This window comes from Myotis myotis, unplaced genomic scaffold, assembly GCF_014108235.1.
Source record: "Myotis myotis isolate mMyoMyo1 unplaced genomic scaffold, mMyoMyo1.p scaffold_m19_p_12, whole genome shotgun sequence".
Taxonomy (NCBI): domain Eukaryota; kingdom Metazoa; phylum Chordata; class Mammalia; order Chiroptera; family Vespertilionidae; genus Myotis; species Myotis myotis.
Genome location: NW_023416316.1, coordinates 39,820,783 through 39,843,143, shown reverse-complemented (window position 1 = coordinate 39,843,143; position 22,361 = coordinate 39,820,783). Strand labels below are relative to the sequence as shown.

Below are 22,361 nucleotides of genomic sequence, written 5' to 3'. Positions count from 1 at the left end.
ACTTAAAAACCCAGTAATTTGACTGCACATCCCTAGCGAGATATAAATGAAGGTAAAAGAATAGCAACAGTCATAGTTTTCAACAATTACTGTTAATAATTATAATATTTAAGATGGTCAGTAGACATATGAAAAGGTATTTGATGTCACTAATCATCAGAAAAATGCATATTAAAACCACAAGGATATATCACCTCATACTTGTGAGAGTAGCTAGCATCAAAAAAATCAACAAACAAGTATTGAGGATGATGTGGAGACAAGGAAACCTTCATGCACTGTTAGTGGGATGATAAATTGGTAGTCACTGTGGAAAACAGTATGAAGGTTCTTTAAAAAATTAAAACTAGAACTACCATATGCCTCAGCGATTCCAATTCTGAGTACTTATCTAAAATAATCCAAAACATTAATTCAAATATATATATATCTCCCTATATTCATTGTAGCATTATTTATAACTAGAGGCCCTAGTGTCCCTAGTGGTTGCCGGCTCCTGGCCAGGGCCTCCCTTTGTTCCATGCTGCCCCCTGGTGGTCAGCACATGTCATAGCGAGTGATCGAACTCCTGGTCTGTTCAACTCCTGAGGGGACACTTTGCATATTAGGTTTTTATATATATATATATACTAGAGGCCCGGTGCACAAAAATTTGTGCACTCAGGGTGGAGGGAGGGTCCCTCAGCCTGGCCTATGCCCTTTTGCAGTCTGGGGATGACCACCTGCTGGCTTAGGCCCGCTCCCCGGGGGATTGGGCCTAAGCTGGCAATCAGACATCCCTCTGGCAGCCCGGCAACCCTCGAGGGATGTCCACTTGCCAGCGGGGAGCAGGCATAAACTGCAGTCGGACATCCTTAGCGCTGCTGAGGAGGCAGGAGAGGCTCCCACCACCATCGCTGTACTGGCAGCCATCAGCCTGGCTTGTGGCTGAGCAGAGCTCCTCCCATGTGAGAGTGCCGTGACCACCAGAGGGCAGCTTCTGCATTGAGCGTCTGCCCCCTGGTGATCAGTGTGTGTCATAGTGATCAGTCATTCCCAGTCTTTCTGCTGTTAGGGTCAGTTTGCATATTACCCATTTACTATATAGGATAGAGGCCTGGTGCATGGGTGGGGGCCAGCTGGTTTTCCCTAAAGGGTGTCCCGGATCAGGGTGGGGGTCCCGCTTGGGTACCTGGCCAGCCTGGATGAGGGGATGATGGCTGTTTTTAGCTGGTCACACCCCCTTCAGTGTGGGGGTCCCCACTGGGGTGCCTGGCCAGCCTGGATTACGGGATGATGGCTGTTTGCAGCTGGCCACACCCCCTTCAGGGTGGGGGTCCCCACTGGGGTTCCTGGCCAGCCTGGATGATGGGATGATGGCTGTTTGCAGCTGGTCACACCCCCTTCAGGTGGGGGTCCCCATTGGGGTGCTTGGCCAGTCTGGGTGAGGGGCTGAGGGCTGTTTTCAGGCTGGTGGGCAACTGCAGCTCCCAGCCTCTCCTTTTTTCTTTTTTCTTTTTTATCCTGGGATTTATTTACCTTCTATTGTTGTCACTGGAGCTGAGAGCCGGCTCCAGCTCTGAGGCCGTTGCCGACTGAAAGCAGGCATCTGGGTTTGTTTAGATTCTATAATTGAAACTCTGTTGCCATCACTGGCCGCTCTAAGCTCTGAGGCTGCGCTGGCTGAAAGCAGGTACCTGGGGTTTAGTTTCTATAATTGCAACATTGTTGCATCCAGAGCTCAGAGATAGGCTGCAGCAGGCGGGGAACCTTGGCTTCCTCCGTCACTGGAGCAAGCAAGCCTCATGTTCGCTTCAGCTGCCTGGCTTCTGGCCGCCATCTTGGCTGGCAGTTAATTTGCATATCTCGCTGATTAGCCAATGGGAAGGGTAGCGAAGTTACGGTTAATTACCATGTTTCTCTATTATTATATAGGATAGACTAGAGGCCCAGTGCACGAATTCATGCATGGGTGGGGTCCGGTGGGCCCACCCTGATGGGGGCCCATCGGGCAGGGCCGACTGGAAAATCTACTTTCCCCCAGCTGGATCTAATTACACTTTAAGGATGGCCAAAAGAAAACCCACAACAGAACTGTTTTGCATTTCATGTGCCATGAGGTGAAGTTGTTTATGTGTTGTTTGCAAATGTATATCAAGATGGATGATGGCTCTTTAATGATTTTTGGGTTCTTCCCAGGGCTCTGCCCGCAGTTTCCCAATATAATCTTCATGTCTGTTTGTTTAAAAGTTTTTCTATTTTTGAATGTGCCTACCCTTTGCTGTTGCTCCTGGCAGCCTGTGGGTCCTCTTCACTGCCCCTTTTAAAGAGAGATTGAAAGCTCACCAATCTGCAAGGCACCATGATTTCACAAAATCCCCACCCAGCCTCTCTACATTCCTCAGCAAAGGGCCACCATCCCGTTAATGCTTAGTTCGCCTTTTTGACTAATTTGAAAGGTCTCTTGGGGCTGTGGCCGTGGAGGGAGAATTCCACAACTTGGCTGCAGTATTAGCCTTCTGGAGACTCTGGTTGGGGACAGAAGGGACTGATAATTATTTCCTTGTGCTTTCATTAAATGTACATGCACCAGGGAGGTAGGCAGTGATTTAAGGGTGTTGGGGGCCGCTCAGGGGTGGGACTGGCTGGACCCAGGGGCCACGGTTGTTCCAGTAGTTCCAGTTGTTCCGGTAGTTCCAGTTGTTCCACTGTTTGGTCGCTGGGCTTTAATTATTTTGGATAGCCAAGATGTGAACCTAACTGTCCATTGATAGACAATTGGATAAAGGAGATGTGGTACATATAAAGTAATGGAATATTACTAGGCCATAAAAATGAAATCTTTTCATTTTCAATAATGTGGATGGACTTAGAGAGTAATTTGCTAAGTACAATAAGTCAGTCAGAGAGACAAATACTATATGATTTCATTTATATGGGTAATCAAAAGAACAAAATAAATTTAAAAAACAACAACCCAGAAACAAACAGATACGGAGAGAAAAACTGATGGTTGCCAGGTAGGAGAGGGGTAGGAGGCTGTATGAAAAAGGTGAAGGGATTACAAAGTACAAACTGGCAGTTTCAGAATAGTCACGAGGTTGTAAACTATAGCATAGGGAATATCGTCAATAATATTGCCATAACTATGTATGGTGTCAGATGGGTACTAGAATTATCAGGGGATCACTTCAGAAGTTATATAAATGCCTAACCACTATGCTTTATACCTGAAACTAGTATAATATTGAATTTCAACTGTAAATGAAAAAATAAAAACAAGAAACAATATTGATATTGTTACTCTAAAAGTATTTTATATATGCATATATTAATACTAGAGGCCCAGTATAGGACATTCGTGCACTCGGGGGAGGGGGGGGTCTCAGCCTGGCCTGAGCCCTTTCACAGTCCAGGAGCCCTTGGGGGATGTCCAACTGCTGGCTTAGGGAGCGGGCCTAAGCCGGCAGTTGGACATCCTTAGCACTGCCACAGAGGCTGGAGAGGGTCCCATCACCACTGCTGCATTCGCCAGCCGTCAGCCAGCTTCTGGCTAAGTGGCACTCCTCCTGTGGGAGCACACTGACCACCAGGGGGCAGCTTCTGCATTGAGCACCTGCCTCCTGGTGGTCAGTGCACATCATAGCAACCGTTCTTTCCACTGTTTGGTTGATTTGCATATTTCCCTTTTATTATATAGGATAATCATGTTTTACTTTTTCTTATTATGGATGTACAAATATTAGAATAAAAGCTAAACATGATTATGATAATATTATTAGAAACCAAATTTTTCAGAGTAAACAAAAACAGATAAAATATAAAATTAAAGAAGTTAGTAATAACCTTATTATCATAAGTTGGGATTTGAAACATCACTATAAACTTATAATTCGTTTCCTCTTAAAAATTAATTATTTCTAGTTTGGTTCCCTAAAAAAACTGAGCAACAATTACCAAGCCAGAGTAGCTTTAGCAACAAACTCCCCTCATGCCCAGATGGTGCTCTCGAAATACCATTTTCACTAAAAGGAAGAAGGGCTCCTTGGAGAATTGGTTAATTTCAGATATTGGACAGAACTCATACAAAAGTGCCTGTGCAACTGATCATACTGGAAAGAAGGAAGCTATAAAAGACTCTCTGGGTTGTATCAAAAGAACTCAGGGGCTTCCCACCATCCCAAGATGCAATAATTTGAACATTATTAGGAATAACAATTCTCAATTCACAATGATGTGAATATGCTTAATAATTCTATCATAGATGTTCATTGTTAATGAAACATTAGAAGCAACTTAAATATTTAAAACTAACAATATGAACTCATAAATAGGAATGTCATTTAAACCTTGTAGAAAAATAGTTTATGATTTAGGAAGATGTTTACAATATATTATTAAGTAAAAAAAATTATAAAATAGCATGCCTGTAGTAAATTTCCATTTGTTAAAAATAATATATGTATTAAAATATGCATAGAAAGAAAACTATATGAATACACAGTGAAATGTGAGTAATTATATCTATGTGGCAGGATGGATTACAGGCAGTTTTATTTTATCTTCTCTTTATTTTCCAATTTTATATAGCTAGCATGCATAGTTTTATATATACTTTTTAAAAATATATTTTATTGTTTGTTTGTTTTTTACAGAGAAGAAGGGATAGGGATAGTTAGAAACATTGATGAGAAAGAAACATCGATCAGCTCCCTCCTGCACACCCCTACTGGGGATATGCCCGCAACCAAGGTACATGCCCTTGACTAGAATCAAACCTAGGACCCTTCAGTCTGCAGGCCGACGCTCTAGCCACTGAACCAAACCGGTTAGGGCTATAGTTTTATATTTTTTAATAGAAAAGATGCTGTTTACCAAATATTCACTTAACCCCAAAGTGCAAGTATATTTTGAAGTAGAAGCATTTGAATGGATAGATACTAGTATATTATTTTTCAGACTATAGAAAATGCCTGCGTTCAGAGATTTGATACTCTGGCTAGGAAACTACTGATCTGGTTTGACTATTTTCATTTTAAAGATGAGCAAAGAAGACCTGCCTCCTCAAAGTGAGTTGACTAGGCCAAAGCTATCTTTATCAAGCAAAGAAAAGAAAAAAGTCAAAAACAGAAAATGTGTTTATAGTTTTAAAATTACATTTGCATCATTTTAAAGTTAACCTGGATCCTCCATCTGTGTGCAGAAGGCCTTGTGCTTCTCTTCCAAACCTAGAGAAAAATGGCTGTTTGGTACAGATGATTTTATCACGGACTGCTTTTTATGAAGCTTAAATCTGGTCAGTATAGATTTATAGTGATTATGTTGCACCTCAAGAGATTTTTTAAAAAACTTATTTTAGAGAGAGGAAGGGAGAGGGAGAGATAGACACATCAGTGATGAAAGAGAGTCATTGATTGGCTGCCTCCTGCGTGCCCCCTACTGGGGATGGTGCCTGCAACCCGGGCATATACCCTGACTGGGAATCAAACCGTAACCTATGGTTTATGGGTAGACACTCAACCACTGAGCCACACTGGCTGGGCAGGAGGTATTTTTTTTATGCATTGTTGTAACTAGCAGGCAATTCAGCATTTTAGAGAAATTTGGCCTAGGATCCTTCTCCAAGGTGTGCTACGTAATTCCCAAGGAGACGGACACCATCAATCCTGGATCCTGATGCAGCCAAGGAAAGTGCTTTGGCACAAGAGGGAGTGTGTGAGTGTTTACATCAGGCTTAGTAAGCTCGTTTTCAGCTGACTTGAAGCATAAAGCAAAATGTGTTTGCTGGGGCAACAGAGTATAATCAGCCACAGTTTAGGGCATAAAGAAGGGAAACACACCATGGAGAACAGAAAAGAAGCCTCTACAGGGAAATGATCTCAGTAGGCTTGTATTTTCAAATTTATTGTATTAAACATATTTGTTTCAAAAGGAATTAAACAAGAAAACTAGATCGATGCCCGGCCAGTGTGGCTCAGCGGTTGAGCGTCGACCCAGGAATCAGAAGGTCACTGGTTCAATTCCCGATAGGTCAGGGCACATGCCAGGTTGCAGCTGGATCCCCCATGGGGGGTGGGGGGGCGTGTGCAGGAGGCAGCTGATAGATGCTCTCATGGATGTTTCTATCTATCTCTCTCTTCCATCTCTCTAAAAATCAATAAAAACATTAAAAAAAAGAAAACTAGATAAAGTAAAATGTAGTTAAAAACAGAGAGACTAGGAGACCTGTCACATCTGTGGATTCTGGGGTGGGATGATGGGCTCTGTAGCCAGACTGAGCAAAGCGAAGGGGTTCAGCACTAGTTTTCCCCCTCCTACCCTAACTCTGAATCCGGTGAGCATGACAGAGAGCTTTATTCTGTTCTAACTCTGGCTGGTTTCCTACCTTATCAGAGTTGAGTTCTGCTCTGTTTTTTTTTGGATGTTGGCTGAACTGGGGTGCAAGGAAAAAACAAAAAATAAATATCTCACAGAAAGCAAACTAGTGGTTGCCAGGGGTGGGGGAGGGGTATAGAGAATGACTGCCTAATGGGTAGCGTCTTTTTGGGGGGTGATAAAAATGCTCTGAAACTAGAGTGTGGTGATGGTTGCAAATTTTGTGAATGTACTACATGCCACTGAATTCCATGTTCTAAAGTGGTTAAAAGGGTGGGTTTTGTGTTTGTGAATTTACCATAGTAAAAAAATAAAGGCCTCCAATGTAGTCCCTGGGGGATGAATGATGTGCTAGCATCCTGGAAGCCAAAGGAAGACAGAGAGAATGAGGGGCTGTGGAGACTGAGCTAGAATCAGAGTCCTTCTGAGTCCTGATTTTCTTTGGTTAACCCATATTTAGTTTTTTCTTAGCATTAATTCAGCTTCTAGTTCAGTTTACCCAAGATTTATACAGAAGCCATAAGCTAGCTGTCTTAGAGTCTAATGTAGTTTGTACATTTCCCCCCTAACCATGTGGTTTATTTTATCATTTCTGTTTATTGAGTATTTTACTTTATGTTATTATGTATAAATGTCTTCAGATGGGGTATGTTTGTTCCAATGTTGTATGTCCCCCATGGATCCCTGTTATTTTGAACTGTTCCTGCTTCATTCATTTATCATACATGTCTAACCCATGAAAGCATTTGTGTTGGCAGCCCCTGATTTTTAAGGAACTTATTCATGCAAAGCACAATGCTAGGTATAGTTTATTCTAAATGTGCTCTTGCTCACACAATCTTCTTAGGATGAAGACATAATGTAAATATCTTATTACAGCATGGGTAAGGTAAGTACCCAAATGGTAGTACAAATTAAGTAGATAGAGAATAAAGATGAATGCAAACATTATGTAATATCCCTGCTCTTTGCCTTGAGATTTTATTGCAGTGAAAGCAGTTAAAGAAGGCAAATGCTATGACTTAAGAATCTGGGAAGAAATACCATCTAATCTGTAACTAATAGTCATCAGAGCATAACACTTTATTGTAACACATTTTTTCTTGGGCATGAGGGGTGTATTGCATCCTTAATGAAAACAATTTTGGCAAAATGAAATGTTTATGAAAAACATATATACTTGGATTCTTAGCAATTTAACAACAATGCTCTCAGGAAATAAAGCTTCTATTTATTGATTCCTTCTGTGTGCTTTTCAGAGGTTATTACAGATAATAACAACAACCCTGTAAGTTAGGGTATCAGAGGACAACCTTGACATTAGCGGGGGGGACCGCTTGAATATTTTCTAAGTCCTTAATTCCAAAATGTGCGCATGACTTTTGGCTTTCCCGAATCGCATTTCCTTCGAGAATCAGGTATTAAACAAAATCAGATATTACTTGTGGATATTCTCATGTCTCATTAAAATGTTTTTCCAACTCTTAGAGCTTTAATTTTATCTCTGTTTTGATAGTCATTGTAATAAGCAAACAGACTAAAATCACCTTAGAGAAAGATTCCATAGGAAATGAGTAGAGAACAGGAGCTGGGCAGTCAGCTAAGATCACTCACTGTCTAAGGATTCGTTTGGTACATCCGCCTCCTAGAACTGCCAGCGTCTGCTTAATCTTATATCTGTGTTCTGCAGGAGCAAACAAGAATCTGCACAACTTTCTGGAGACCTTTTATTATTATACTAGTGTATCCAAAATTTTTAAAATGTTTAAATCTTTGCACAGGACATTTACTATTGAGTGAAAGCTAGTGTATATTTGAGGATCAGATCTTTTCTTCCATATGAAGTGGACAACCAAGTGTGTTGTTCATTGCTTTGCCACTAGGAAGATTTCCTTTTACTTTTCTTCTTTGAGGCTACCCTAAGTGGGGATGTAATGCAATAGTGGTCTATTTCTGGCTGGTGCTAATAAATTACACCAACCCAGTAATGAACCAAGACTGAGTTATTTCTTCACCATTGGTGGTTTGCAGGGAGCATTTGTGGCAGCTGCCTGTGGACCACAGGGAGCAGGCACATGCGGTGTTGCTGCTCAAATCTATTACTCACCTGCAGTGTGTTCTGGTAATAGTGCCTGTGTGTGGCTCAAGTGCATCTACCCTATAAGACCAACTTGGTGAGGCATGAGAAGACTGCACAATGGTGATGATGACCTGGAGAGGAGGGAAGAAGTTAAGTTCTGGGGACAGGTGGGTCTGAGCAGATGTTGGTGAGAGGCATGTAAACAGAATAGGTCATGAGTTTGATTTTGAAAATGAGGACTATTGAGTACCTGTGTGGCATCTGAATACAGATGTTGTGGTGTTTTTAAAACATGTTGCAGGTTCTTTGCATTTCTCTCTTTCCCTTAAATCTGGATGGGGCTTTGTGACGATCTTGATAAACAGAATGTGGCAGATACGGTGCTATGCACAAGGCTAGTTTAGAAAATGACATACTAGTTTCTTTGGAGACACTTGTTCTTGTATCTGTCAGTACCCTTCAGCAAAAACCCATCAGGAACACATTTGTAGTTAAACAACTTGGATTTATTACTTGTAGCAAGGGAGAACATACATCCTAGAGAACCATGGGGTATTTCAGTAAGAAGGTGTTAGAAAGAACCTATTTTAGGATTTGGGCTTTGGTTGGTTGATTTAGGCAAAGGTTTAAGAAAGCAAGGATTTGGTTTAGATTGAATGCTGTCAGAAAGTGGGAGTAATTCTATGGTTGGATTGTTTGTGGGTGCCATGGTGACCTTGGTTTTTTCTATGCTTAGGCCAAATTATGAAGTGGCCTTGTTTTATTTCATCTCATCATGGTCTCAGAGTAACCTTGTTTGAGGTTGGTATTTCATGAGATTGTTTATGTCCAATAAGAGAATAACATGACCTAGGTGTGAATGTTAGATCAATTCTGGACATAATAACATCAGTTCTGAAAGTGAGTTCTTTTTTAGAGCTTTCAGCTGTCATGTAAGAAGTCTGGCTACCTGGGGGCCACCATATAGAGTGATCCCATACATGCATATAGAGAAAGAGTTCAAGTCTCCAGCTATTCACCTGGGTGATAGATATTTGAATTAAAGAAGACTTTGAGATGATCTCATTTTCAGCCATTGTCTCACTACAACTGCCTGAGAGCTGTGTATGCATTAAGACTCTGCCTAGCTCCAGATTCATACATAAAATGAATAATTCTCATTGTTTAAGTCACTATTTTGGGGGTGGTTTGTTGTGTAATAATAGGTAACTGATACAGGTATCTGGTAGGCAGTTGTCTCTATAGGTCTGGAGCTCAAGAGAGAGCTCGGAGTTGGAGGTATAGATTAGGAAGTTCTTTAGCAAGGAGAAAGCCATTGAAGACATTTTAATGAATGAAATCACCAGAGAGATAATGTACATTGAGAAAGGAAAAAAAGAACCTGTAGTGGCACCTTTAGTAATAACACTGAAGGGATCAAGAAGAAAGAATCATTTGCAAGGAGACTGAAGGGGAGGGGTGGTTGGACAAGGTGATGAGAAGACAATTAAGAAAGATGATGTCAGGAAGTCAAGAATGAGAGCATGCAGAAAGAAGGATTATTTTCCAGTCAAATGCTGTGGAGGAGACCAAATAAGACAAATACTGAAAAATGTCCCTTGGTTTTAGCAACAATGAGTTTACATTGTTGGCAAAAGTAGTTTCAGGGAAATTGTGGGCTAGTCAATGATGGGGGCAGAAGCCACATTGCAGAGTTAACGAGGGATGAGAAGATGAGGAGGGTACCAATGCCTGTGTTGTTTTACTACATCGTGTTGGGTATCTCCATACCATTTGTCTATATATAATTATTTTTCTATAATTCAATAACCCATAATCATCACATCATGTCTTGAACCCTATAATTCCACAATAATATAAGTAGATAGTATCCTGATATAGATTTACCATTATACTTTAACCTGCAGTTTCCAGTTATAAATATATTACTGTGTGTGTATTATTGTAGTTACTTTAAATCTCTTATTGTTTCTCTTGCAATTAAAATACTTTACTATTTAAAATAGTACCCAGTGCTCAGTGTTCACTGGTGCCTTGTAATTACTTCAGAAAAACAATCTCAGTTTAAACATTATGAACTCTTGAGTCATCTCTGCAGGGGGAATATCTTACTTTTGCCAGAGAAGTCTGGGGAAAATTATCCTAGGCACAGCCTGCTAATTCATTGGCCTGCTTGTCAAGGCTCCCATTCCAGTTCACCCTCCTGGGAGGCTGGTGTGGGACTCTGCTTGTATAAGTGGGGGTCAAGGCCTCCTTGGCGCAATGAATGAGTTGCCAGAGGTTTGTGGAGAGGAATTCTTCTTAGTTCTACCTGTAAGTAGATCTTGCTGTAATGGCCTTTAAAGGCTTCTCCAAGCCTCTCTTTCCCACCTCTTTTCAAGGGAAAATTTTTTTAAAATGCATTTTTATTGAATTTTAGAGAGGAAGAGAGAAGAAGAGAGAAACATCAGTGTGAGAAAGAAACATGGATAGGCTGCCTCTTGCATTCCCCTTACTGGGGATTGAGCCCACAACTTGGGCATGTGCCCTGACCAGGTATCAAACTGGCAACCTTTTGGTGCATGATGCACAGGATGATACCCAACCAACTGAGCCACACCGGCCAGGGCTTCAGGGGGAAATCTTACCCCACCTCCTTCATTATTTGCTTCTTCATAGATGCATGGAGACAAACACTAAGATGAGCATGGGAGTAAGGCCTTCCTATGAAGTATTTACATTTCAAAGGACTTGAACTTTATATTTCAAATGTCACTTCCAAATGAGGGTTTATACACCGACAACTGATTTGCAAGGTAATGTGCAGCATATACTTTAAACTCCTGTTGCATTCCGCAGCTACACTGGCTGCAGCATCTTTTTACAAATCCTATGGAGTCCTCGTAAGTAAATATCACCACAGAATGTATTGTACTTAGAAACATTCTTTTGTTAGATGTAAAAGTTTAAAATGTACTCTTATTTTTGAAAATCTTTTTTGAGGCATTTCTTCATGTTTTTAGATGCCAGAAACGTCTAAAATGGAAAATTCTTGGGCATTTCTCAGTATCTGCGAAGTCGTGCCTGGGGAACAACTTTGATTCTCTGTGGAAGGAACTGTGGGGTGTGGGGCATGATCCAGTGAGTGTTCAGAGGGGCTTGGGAAAGGAAGAAACAAAATACTTCCGTATTGAGCACGTTTTTGTGCTCAGCACTGTACTTCGGGCTTCACCTTCTACATTTAATTAAGTAGAATTCATGGAGTGAGGCCTGAGAACACAAAAGTCCTGGGGAAGATGGTCTAAGTTGTCATCAGAAGGGACTTAAAAACACTTTAAGGTGGGGCTTGGGGTAAGGGTAGAGGGAAAAAGATCTTGCCAGATTATTCTGCACAAATACTTGTGTCATCCTCATTCGGGTAGTCTTGGTGACTTCTTGTCTGGGTTCATCTGGTTGGCAGATGGATGCAACTGCCTTTTGGCCTCAAGGAAGGCAGAGGGAAGGCACGTGGGAGTGGTGGCCCTGTGATGATAAGGCGGAGAAGCCGAGCCTCAGAGGGCTGCAGCTGTGTGAGCGGTCACGTCATAGGTGTGCTCGGGGTGCTCGCGTCCGTGCTGAAGGTACCACCGATTCAAATAGGATTTTCAACTGGGAAGACGTCACAGGCTTTTTAGTGTGGCCCAAGTGGATATATTTTTAGACATGAAAAGTAGAGCATGTTCCAAAAGTGCTTTTTATCTGCCATCAGGAATAGGAGGACTTTTATTTATGGTAATTTCAGGTCCCTAAATACGTCCAGCCATAGTACAGTGGGGCAAACAACCAAAAAATTAAGCAGTAGATGATTAGTTGTATGTTATTTTACAGAGAACCTATTTCTCTTGCCTTTGGAAAATATAGGCCTTCTTTTCTTTTCTTTTTTTAACTATGATTAAAATAGATTCTTTTCTAAGATTTACTTAAAATGAACATCTCACCTAGGCAGCAAGAATATGGACAGTACAATTGATCTTGTCTCTTGGCCTTGATGACTCAAAGGAAAATACACACACAGGAAACAAATCATTTGAATTTGCTAATATGTATTATAATGTAAATATACATGGAATAGACATGGACACAGAATGGAATATTCAGGAATAACTAGAAAAATATCTACTATTTATTGAGCTACTACTATATACCAGATTCTTTACTTATATTCACTACATCATTTAAATTAAAATCATCCTATGAGGTATGTTTCATGATCACCATTTGTCCCAGTGGTGTTTCAAAGATATTAGGTAATTATTCCAAGGACACTGAGCTGGTTAGTAACAGAGCTACAAATCTGAACCAGGTTTGTCTGACTCTGAAGCTTATATTTTTTCCAAACAATCTGCTTTTCAAAGTCATGACAACTACTGGGAATAGCACGGAGTTGTACTATACTGTCCATATTCAAAGAACTATTTGCTGAGCTTTCTTCCAGGCACAATGATAAATGATGTGGAATCTAGAGATCAAAGTTGAGGTGTTCTTGCCCTCATGGAACCCATAGGCTAGTGGGGAAGTCTAAAAAGAATATTAATGAATATGAACATATTGGGCATTGACATTCATCAAGGTCAAACTCTGCAAAACTCTATCAGTGAATTCTGCCTTTAAGTTAGAGTGATCAAACCAGTGCTGAGGCGAAATGCCAGCTGGAACCTCAGCAAATAGTGGTAACTCTCAAAACAATATAAATTGCTTGGGGGCACAAGGAAATAGGAGAAACTATCCAAGAACTTCACCAAATAGGCATTCTATACCCTACCCATGATGCTTTCAATAGCCTGGCACGGCTAGTAGAAAAGCCATGTGGCTCATGGTAGATGACCGACTTCTGCACATGGGCCATGAAGTTTCAATCGCACTGTACGTGTGTGCCCGCACGTGGTATTTTGTGGAAGAGCCACACTCAAGGGGCCAAAGAGCCGCATGTGGCTCGTGAGCCGTAGTTTGCCGACCACGGCCATAGACTATCGAGAATTAAATATCTATGCAGTATGCCCATCACTGCCACCATCTTGGATACCCTGGTCACAGTACTAGCAGTGTACCATGCTGTACGGGGCTTAGCACATGCTTTTTCCCATATACCCCAGCTGCTGAGTCACAAGATCGATATGCCCTCACCTGGGCAGGGCCACATGGAGTTTTCAAGTGCTTCCCCAAGGCCAGCTGCACAACCCTGCAATGTCTGGAGATCTGTCCCTGTTCTCCTTCCCCATGTCAGCAGAATGTACCATTACATGGATGATGTAATGTTGACATGTGGAGACTTGCCCCTGCTGCAGGACACCGCAGAAATGGTTAATGACAAGGTGCAAGCTCAACTCATCCAACCCCTAAGAATGTGAAAGGGGTGCAAGTTTTTGTAGGGATTTGGTGTCTGGGGAGGACTTTTATTCCCCACTGGGCACAGCACCTCCATCTTTATACCACCTAGAAAGGAAAGGACATGTGTGGGTCTGGGGATCAGGACAACAGCCACCTTTGAGAAGGCAAAAATAGTAGTGAAGCAGGTTTAAGCTCCAAGCCTCTTCCAGGCAGGGTTACCATTTGAGTGGAATGTCTCTGTGATTCTGGAAGATAAGGGTTACACTCTCTGGCAGAAACCACAGTAGAAGAGGACTTTGGTCCCAATCCTGGAAGGAACAGAAACCCGATATAACCCCCTAGAGCTACAGCTCCTACCAGTGTGCACAGCACTCCTCCAGGTAGAACCTCTCACGAAGGAGCAGCATATCCTGGTAAGAACCTCCCTTCCTACCACAGGGTGGACTGAGAATGTTTCCATCAACTCACCTCTGCCAGGGCTCAGGCTCCCACTTTGACGAAGTGGATGCCTATTTGCAGCAGAGCAGACCCCTGTCCACCAGCACTCAGGCACTCCTATGTTGGGAACAAAAACCACTGTAAACAGAACCAAGCCAATTGTACCAGGGATATAGGATGGATATCATGGAACTGTGCAGTCAGTCTGTCACGTTAAAGGATAGAGACCAGTTTGGTACTGGCAGACTGGCTGGACTGCCAAGGTATTTATTGGGTAGTGCCAAATGGGACCTAATATTTGTGTGGCACAAATCTTTGGCCATGGCTTTCATTTAGGTTGTTGAGTTGCTATACCCTGGGTTTTCCCCGGGTGTAGGAGGGAACCTGCCCCATAATAACAAAAGTTGCCTACCTCCCTCTTCTCAAGGCTAGAGGGGCACCTTCTGTTTTCCACTGGTCCATTCTGTTTTCCACTGGTCCGTTCTGTTTTCCACTGGTATGATTGAACATCTGCCACCATCCATTGACCTGGAGGACCCTATAGCACACAAATAAGCCCTTAGTACGTTCACCCAACAAGACTAAAATGATAGCTAGTAAGCCTGTCCTTGCTGAACACTGAAATGTCTCCAATGAGAAAAGCTGTCCTCCAAAATAGGATGACCTTGGAGGTTATTACTGGCTCACAAGGCGGCACCTGTGCCATTATCTAAGCAGAACATTGTGTGTTTATACCTGATGACTCAGCTAATGTATCATCTTTATTAAAGTACATGTAGATACAAGTGAACAACCTGAGTGATTCAACGCCCAGCCTAAGGAATTTAACAAATCAGTGGTATGGATTATGGGGCTTTGGTGGAAAAATGGTTACTTACTTTGGGACTCATTCTCTTAATCTGTGTTTTCTCTTGCATGCGCCTACATTGTTGCTATGGTTTCTGCCTCTAGTGCAGCCGGATAGCCGCCAATGAACCACTTCCATGCTGGTGAAACCCCTTGCGCAGGGCACATTGTGGAAAGGGGCAGCGTGGGTGCATGTAAGATTGTAAGAGCCAGTCAGGAGGAGTCTTGGAGGAGGTCATCAAGAGGACATGACCCTTGAGCAGGACCTGAGCAATCAAAGGCTCCTCATCCCCTCCCCTGTTCTTGGAATGTACGTTCCACTTGCCTTCCCCATATCAGAAGCTGTCTCAAGGACAGTCTTGACACAGTAAGGAGGTTGTTGAGACCATCTGGACGATATACATGACTGAACCTGTTAAGGTCTTTACATAAACTTTTAAAATTTTGGTGGGCAGGGGCAGAGATCTACTCCTATTGTGGCTGCCCAAGACAAAGCCTTGTAAGTTCCCTTGCTTGTTAACACAGCCACCTGCCAATCTGGAGTGGCCTGCTTCTTTTTTCCCTCTCTCATTGACCTCCTTGTACAGCGCCAGTTTCAGATTTCTCCAGGGAATACCCATGTTTTTGAACCAACATAAACATACTGCTAGTGTTCTTGATTTGAGCTTCTCTAGATGAGATTTGGTCTTTCTTTACATGTCTAGTGTCTCAAAATACAGCGAGATTCCTATTTTTGTCCATTGTTTTCTTGGGTTATAAATGATTTTATATATTCAAATCTTTGCCCTTTTTTTACTTTTGGGGTTCTCTTCTTCTTGTTGGCAGGTAGAAATTCTTTATTCTTATACTTCTATGAAGTGCTATAAATGTCTTCTACTTTGAAAAATTTCTTTGAAAGATCTTTGGATAAATAGAAATTTCTTATTTTAATGTACTTGAATTATGGTATAATATATAGGTATTGTAATATAGAAATCCACACCTGAAACCTATATTCATGTTGACCAATGTCACCCCAATCAATTTAATAAATAAATATTTTAAAAAAGAATGTAGTTGAATTTATCTATTCTTTCTTTTATGGCTTCTGTCGTTAATATTTTATTTAGTATTCCTATTATAATTTTCTGGCTATAAGGCTTCCAGAACATCATTTGTTAATTTACCCATATGTTTATTATGTTTTTTTTGTCATAAGAGTATTTAATTATTTTATATGTAAGTTAATATAAATAAAATTACATATTTTTCTCACTCTAGATTATAGCCCCAATGATTTGCAATAAAACTTCTTAATCTCTTTAAAAATTCCCAAGTTAAAGAACCACTCTGGGCATCTGTAAATATGAGTACTGGTATCAGTAATATCCTATTTTACCATTACAGTTAATCTAGTGTCCAGATAGGAAAAAACTCCATGAGCATCAGCCTTACAGAGCTTTAGTTTGAGTCATAATTCCGAGGATGCTACAAACTAGTTCGGCTAAAATCTATGTAACTAACCTTTATATTCTAGAAGGGTCAGATCTGTGCACAAATCCATTTGTGAAGCCAAAAGCTGCTCTGGTGTAAATGTGCCACCAGGATCCATTTCAGAACACTGCTCCTTCTTGCCAAGGTCAGCGGCTATCACCGAAGTAACCAGAGAATGCCGGTGTCCTCACTCTCAAAAAGACCGCCTGTTTTGCAACATTAAATTTCAGCCCTTCCTGTCCCTTTTTTTTTCTTTTAATGATGAAAATCTATTTTGTTTATCATTATAAGAAAAGATGACTACCTTTCTATGAGAGGTTTTGATAGAAAAAAAAGTCTTAAGATTTGGCCTAGGAAATAACAATTTCCTCTTATAGCAAGTTCTATTTTCGAAGAAGTTGAGAAAATGAATACATTGTCTCCAGGTTTCCCCACATTGGAGATTGCCCTGGAGCTTTATGGCTTAAGCCCAAACTCCAGGTGTCAGAGTCTCTTCTTTATTTACTCATTTAATTTACCTGGTATACTTAGCGGTCAGCATTTCTCACCTTTCTAAGAGTGCACTCACTTACACTGCCCTCAGTATATGTAATTAGGATAAAAACCCTGGAATGAAAGGCATTTAAAACGAGGCAGGCAAACATATACAGGGTGGGATGAAGCCAGATTTGCTTTGAATAGGATCAGTTTAGTTTTATTTCAAACATAAGTTCCAAATACAGCCCTTTTGACCTGCATACTCCATCCCTAAATGGCAAACTAAACATTCATGAAAATTTAATGGCGAGGAAATTAGTACCTTCTTATGTTTCAGACTGTGAAATGGCACCAGGGAGCGCTTTCAGCGACAGGCAGGCGTGTGTGGATGTGCTGGACCAAACCTGAAACATTTGTCTCTTCAACCTGTCATCCTTCACCAGGTCAGCCGGTGGCTGAGGCGTTCTGTCAGGACACCCCTAGGATGCCGCCCAAGAAAGGTATTTCAAATAAAGACCTGGTTGTAGAATATTCTACCTTTCTTAGAGATTGGACACTGAAAAGACTTTTCACAATTTTTTGTTCCCTCTTTGGGGCTTTTCCCTTTTGACGTGTGTGTGTGTGTGTGTGTGTGTGTGTGTGTGTGTGTGTGTGTGTTTAGAGTTTCTTAAGAAATTGGGAAGGGTTTAATATTTCTTCAACTTCTTTCCTTTAATGGACATATGGTTTCACCAACTGGTAATGCTCAGACTTACCTTTCTTTCATATAGGAAGACAATGGGGGAAAGCAAAATACACTGAGATTCCAGTGCAGCAACTCAAATTCGGGGTTCAGTCCATAACAGTGACCTACCCTGAGATTGGTGTGTGGGACAGCTTGGTGAAGGAGACCTGTTCTGCTTTAGTTCGTGGATTAAATACAGTCTGAATTCAGTAAAGTTGAAAAGGAGAGGAAAGAGGATTAAGGCAGGGCTAGTGAGGAAAAGAGACATAAAAACCTATTGTTTGCCTTTATTCTTTTTTCTTACCTTCTTTTGATTAAGTATGTTTAAATTCCATCCTGTCTCCACTATTGGTATATTAGGATATATTTTTTGTTGTTATTCCATTTTAGTGGGTTTATAATATACATCTTTAACTTATTGAACTCAACCTTCAAGTAATGATACACTACTTTACATATATTTTAAGAATGTCACAAGAGTATAATTTTATTTCTCCCTCCTGTACTTTGTGCTATTGCTTTTACATATTTTAATTCCTTATATATTTTAAAGTCTACAATTTATCATTATTATTTTTGCTTTAAATGTTCATATATCTTTAAAATAATTTTAAAATAAAGAAACAAAGCCTTTTTTATTTACCAATATATTATCTTTTCCAGTGATTTTTCTTCCATATTTTAGATCCAAATTTCTATCTAGTATCATTTTCCTTCTGCCTAAATAACGTTCTTTAATATTTCTAGTAATATAGGTTTGCTGGCAATGAATTTTTTCAAATTTTGTATTTAAGGAGAGTCTTTACCTTAATTTTGAAAGACATTTTTTGATGGAAATTATATATATATATTCCTTTCAGTGCTTTAGAGGTTTCTCTTTTTATAGTTTCTGATGAAAATAAATCTTTGTGTTGCTTTGCTCTGGCTGCTTTTAAGGTATTCTCAGAACTACTATGGGCTGTCTATTGCACAATGTCTGAAAAGAGATATTACGTGTATTTTTATCTGACTTTCTAGTTGCTTAAAGTAAGAGAATTAATGTATTCCTAGTTACTTCACTATGGCTAGAAGCTAAATTCCAATACTGTGTTTATAGTATGCTTGGGCTTAATTATCTGATTCCCTTAATTCATCATGACCTTTAGGTAATGTAAGCAGGTACATGAGGATATCTACAAACATGTTTTTCTACTTTGGAGTCGTTCTCACAGACCTGGCTTTTAGGCAGTGATATAGATTTTTAGTACCTGGGTTCCCCATGCCAATATTCATAAATATTGAGTATATCCATACGGAATATTATAATGGGAAAAGAAAGATAAAATACTATTCTTGTCTGATGTCTTCATAGATCTTGGAGGGACTTGAAGGAGGGTCATGAAGTCCCTAACTCTTTATTAAGTGAAACAACATTAAAAGGATTCAGACCAAAATTGTCCTAGACAATAAAAAGTACCCCAATGAAGAAGCCGAATCTCTACATTTTTTTTCCTCCTGTGACACATTCTATAACAATTGCTTCAATTTAGAAATTTATTTTAAGATGAATTCAAATATACTTCATAAGTATGTGAGAATTCTATGCCTCTTCTGGTTGTTGTATGGGGAAAAGTCAGTTTCCATCAATGTAGAGATTCATATTTACCACTACTGTTGTTAAATTATTCTTTTATCTCCCTGGGTTTGAACAAGCTATGTACCTTTGATGCATTTAACACAATACTTATTGATTATTGAATACGACAAAGTATTACAGACACTCCTTAACTTGAAGAAGCTCATAACCTATTGGGAAAATGAGACAAATACATGGAAAATGTTAAAAAGTAGTATAAGACCATAATGAGAAGGATGGTTGAGTGCAGGATATGAAGTGTGAATTGAATTATAGAGGCAATATACACTATGTACTTTTTTTCATTTCCAACTAGTTAATCTTTTTCTATGGCTCTCTAGTGAACATTCTTCAATTTATCCAGATCATTCCTTAGATGCAGAGCTGAAACATTTAGTGGATATAAATCTGAACAGCTATGAGTATGTTTGGATGATTACAACTTTCTGACTGCTATACTTCTGTTTTTGTATCCCAAACCTGTTCTTGCTCTTATCACTACACCATGTCATTATCTCTTGGCAGTGTGGAAAGTGGAACAAATGTTGGAATCATGCAGATCCAGGTTTGAATCCTTTCTTCATTTCTTGCAGGCATTAGCTCTTGAATGAGTATGTTAAGGACAATTTGGTAAAAGATAACATATTCCAGCTTAGCTAGCCTAAGCTAAAACACAGCGAGAGGTGGCATACACTCATAGAACCCAAAAGCAAGAATGAAGTTGAATCTCAAGCTCAGCTAGAACTGGAGACTAAAGCACTATAGAAAACCAAGAAAATTGTCTTTGTTTCTTACTTCTATAAATCTGCTTCATTCTTTCTGGCTCCCTGTGATTTTCTCTCTTTTATAGTAGTCATGACAGGTTAGGCAGAAGCTAAGAGTGGCTAAAGCTTTCATTTCTCAGCCATAAGGATGAATAAACTTGTATTTTTTTAATCAAGGCATAGTTCACAGAAAATATAGAGAAGCTGGTAGAAAAGTTCTCATAAAAGCATATTAATTGGGATAATAAAGTGATGGTTGTTCACTATAACTAATAATTTCATCTCTTTTAGGCTAATTTACTTATATGTACAAAATCCTCCCAAAATACTAATTCTCTTCTCCCTTTCTTCCTTTCCAGTCAACCTTTACTCTCTGTTATAGAAAATATTTTTGCTAAGTGTATATAATATGAATTACCTGAAAAGAGGAATATGTGTTGATTTGAAATATGATTGAATCATTGAAAACAGCTTATATTTTCATAACTTATCCATACATTCCTCCTGAGCCAAGTAGATGCAATGGAAAGTAACAGGGATTGAGTGATTTTGGTAATTGTTCACCAAAGAAGGTTGTTTGTGGAGGTGAGGATTGTACAGCTACAGAAGCTGCCTGTGGGGTGAACTATTGGGGCAGTACCTGAGGGAATTTAGCAAAAGGCCATCAGTGGGATGCATTAACCAAGTCAAAAACCCAAAGTGTGAGAGTATCCTCAGTGCAAAAGAGATGGTTCTGAAGAATGCACAAAATTTCCCCATGCAATAGCCATGAGGTGAACCACAACAAGGCACGGTGGTCACCCAATGTGAGCAAAAATGCGTAACTTTTTGCCCTTCCAATACTCTTTTACTATTCCATTCCATGCAAGAACTAGAAACCACACACTGAGTAGAGGAGGCATAAGTTAGGAGAAATGGTTGAAGAGATGACTCCATTCCCTCCCCTACTTCAGTCTCCATGACTAGGTTCTTGGCATGAGTAAATAGGAGATGCATTGAATAGGATATGAGATTGAAGTCTTAATTTATATTGGACTGGATATTTTAATACTTCAATTCCAGAAAATGAATTATCAAGGTGATGTGGTTCTTATAACTGTAAATGACCAGAAAGCTACAGGATCTGCCTAAAATGTTATCTAGGGCTGGGAAAGTGAAATCTGATGGAGCCTGATTAAAGATAGCATTTGTTTATCCTTTCCACAAAGGATCACTTATTGAAGTGAACTGTAATTATAGTTAGTAGGGCATATAATATATTTTGATATAAATATCCAGTTCTTCCTCTAAAGAGAACTAGTTAGAACCTTAAAGCAAGACAGCTAAGGAATTTCTTATGGGGTGGTATGGCTCATCCACTGTCTGTGTGTTCCATTCTGTTCCTGGTCTAACTTAGCTGGGATGTCTATTTGTGATTACAGGGCCTTAATTACCTATGACAGAGAGTTCACAATCTTGGCTTTCTAACTCTGAGAATGACTTCATGATGCTACACAAGTATTTTTCTACTCCTGAGATCTAATGGTCTCTTAATTCTCATGTTTGTTCTTTCCCCTTGAGGGGAGGGTTGTCTACAACCTTCCTGTCTAGTTTGAAGAGGTCTTTCTGCCCCCTTGATATTAATGCTAGTTTTTTTCTTAAAGTCAAAACTAAAAATTGGTTCCCCATTTATGTAACATCATAACATTTCCTGGGTAATAAATAATTAAACAGCCTTCCCAACAATAGTAGTTGAGTTTTTTTTCTTTTTCTGTTTCGCTTTTTTTCACCCCATGGCCAATATTATATGCAAATTAAGCTTGCAACTAGCCCAAGCCTTTACATACGGTGATTTTGTGAAATGGAATTCTCTATTTCAAATATATTTCCTTTTCATTGAACTTACTGAATTTCATTCCAGTCAATTTTGCAGTTCTTAAACATCTGGCTTTTGAGAGGCAATTACCAATATATGGCATCTTCTCCCACCCCCTTACTCTGTCTTTGAAAATATGTTTTTGATTCAAGCAAGAGAAGTTTCCCTGCTTTTGTGCTTTTGCTCCAACTCTCCAAATATACAAGTAGTTTTAGAATTCTAGAGTTTCTCTAGTGTATCTATAATAAAAAAGTTTTCTGATAGATACACTACGGGCCTGGTGCATGAATTTGTGCATGGGTGGGGTCCCTCGGGGTGGCCTGTAGGGATCGGGCCCCAGCTTGTGCCCACAGCCTCACAGCTCCGCAGCCCCATCTGGTACCCTGCCA

At 40.1% G+C, this 22,361-nt stretch overlaps 1 protein-coding gene and 1 long non-coding RNA gene across 2 annotated transcripts in view; one reads left to right on the top strand and one right to left on the bottom strand.

Annotated features, from left to right (window-relative positions):
- Window positions 1-14,836, bottom strand: part of LOC118666794 — a 33,339-nt gene extending 18,503 nt beyond the window's left edge. Inside the window, exons 1-2 of the long non-coding RNA XR_004971083.1 lie at window positions 14,631-14,836; window positions 14,249-14,335 (exon numbers count right to left, since the gene is read on the bottom strand). This is a non-coding gene — a long non-coding RNA (uncharacterized LOC118666794). The remainder of the gene's footprint in view (window positions 1-14,248; window positions 14,336-14,630) is intronic.
- Window positions 14,837-17,372: 2,536 nt separating this feature from the next.
- TMC1 (transmembrane channel like 1) overlaps window positions 17,373-22,361 on the top strand; it is a 122,412-nt gene continuing 117,423 nt past the window's right edge. Inside the window, exon 1 of the mRNA XM_036329113.1 lies at window positions 17,373-17,514. Coding sequence (XP_036185006.1) covers window positions 17,403-17,514 — 112 coding nt within the window. The 5' untranslated portion in view covers window positions 17,373-17,402. The remainder of the gene's footprint in view (window positions 17,515-22,361) is intronic.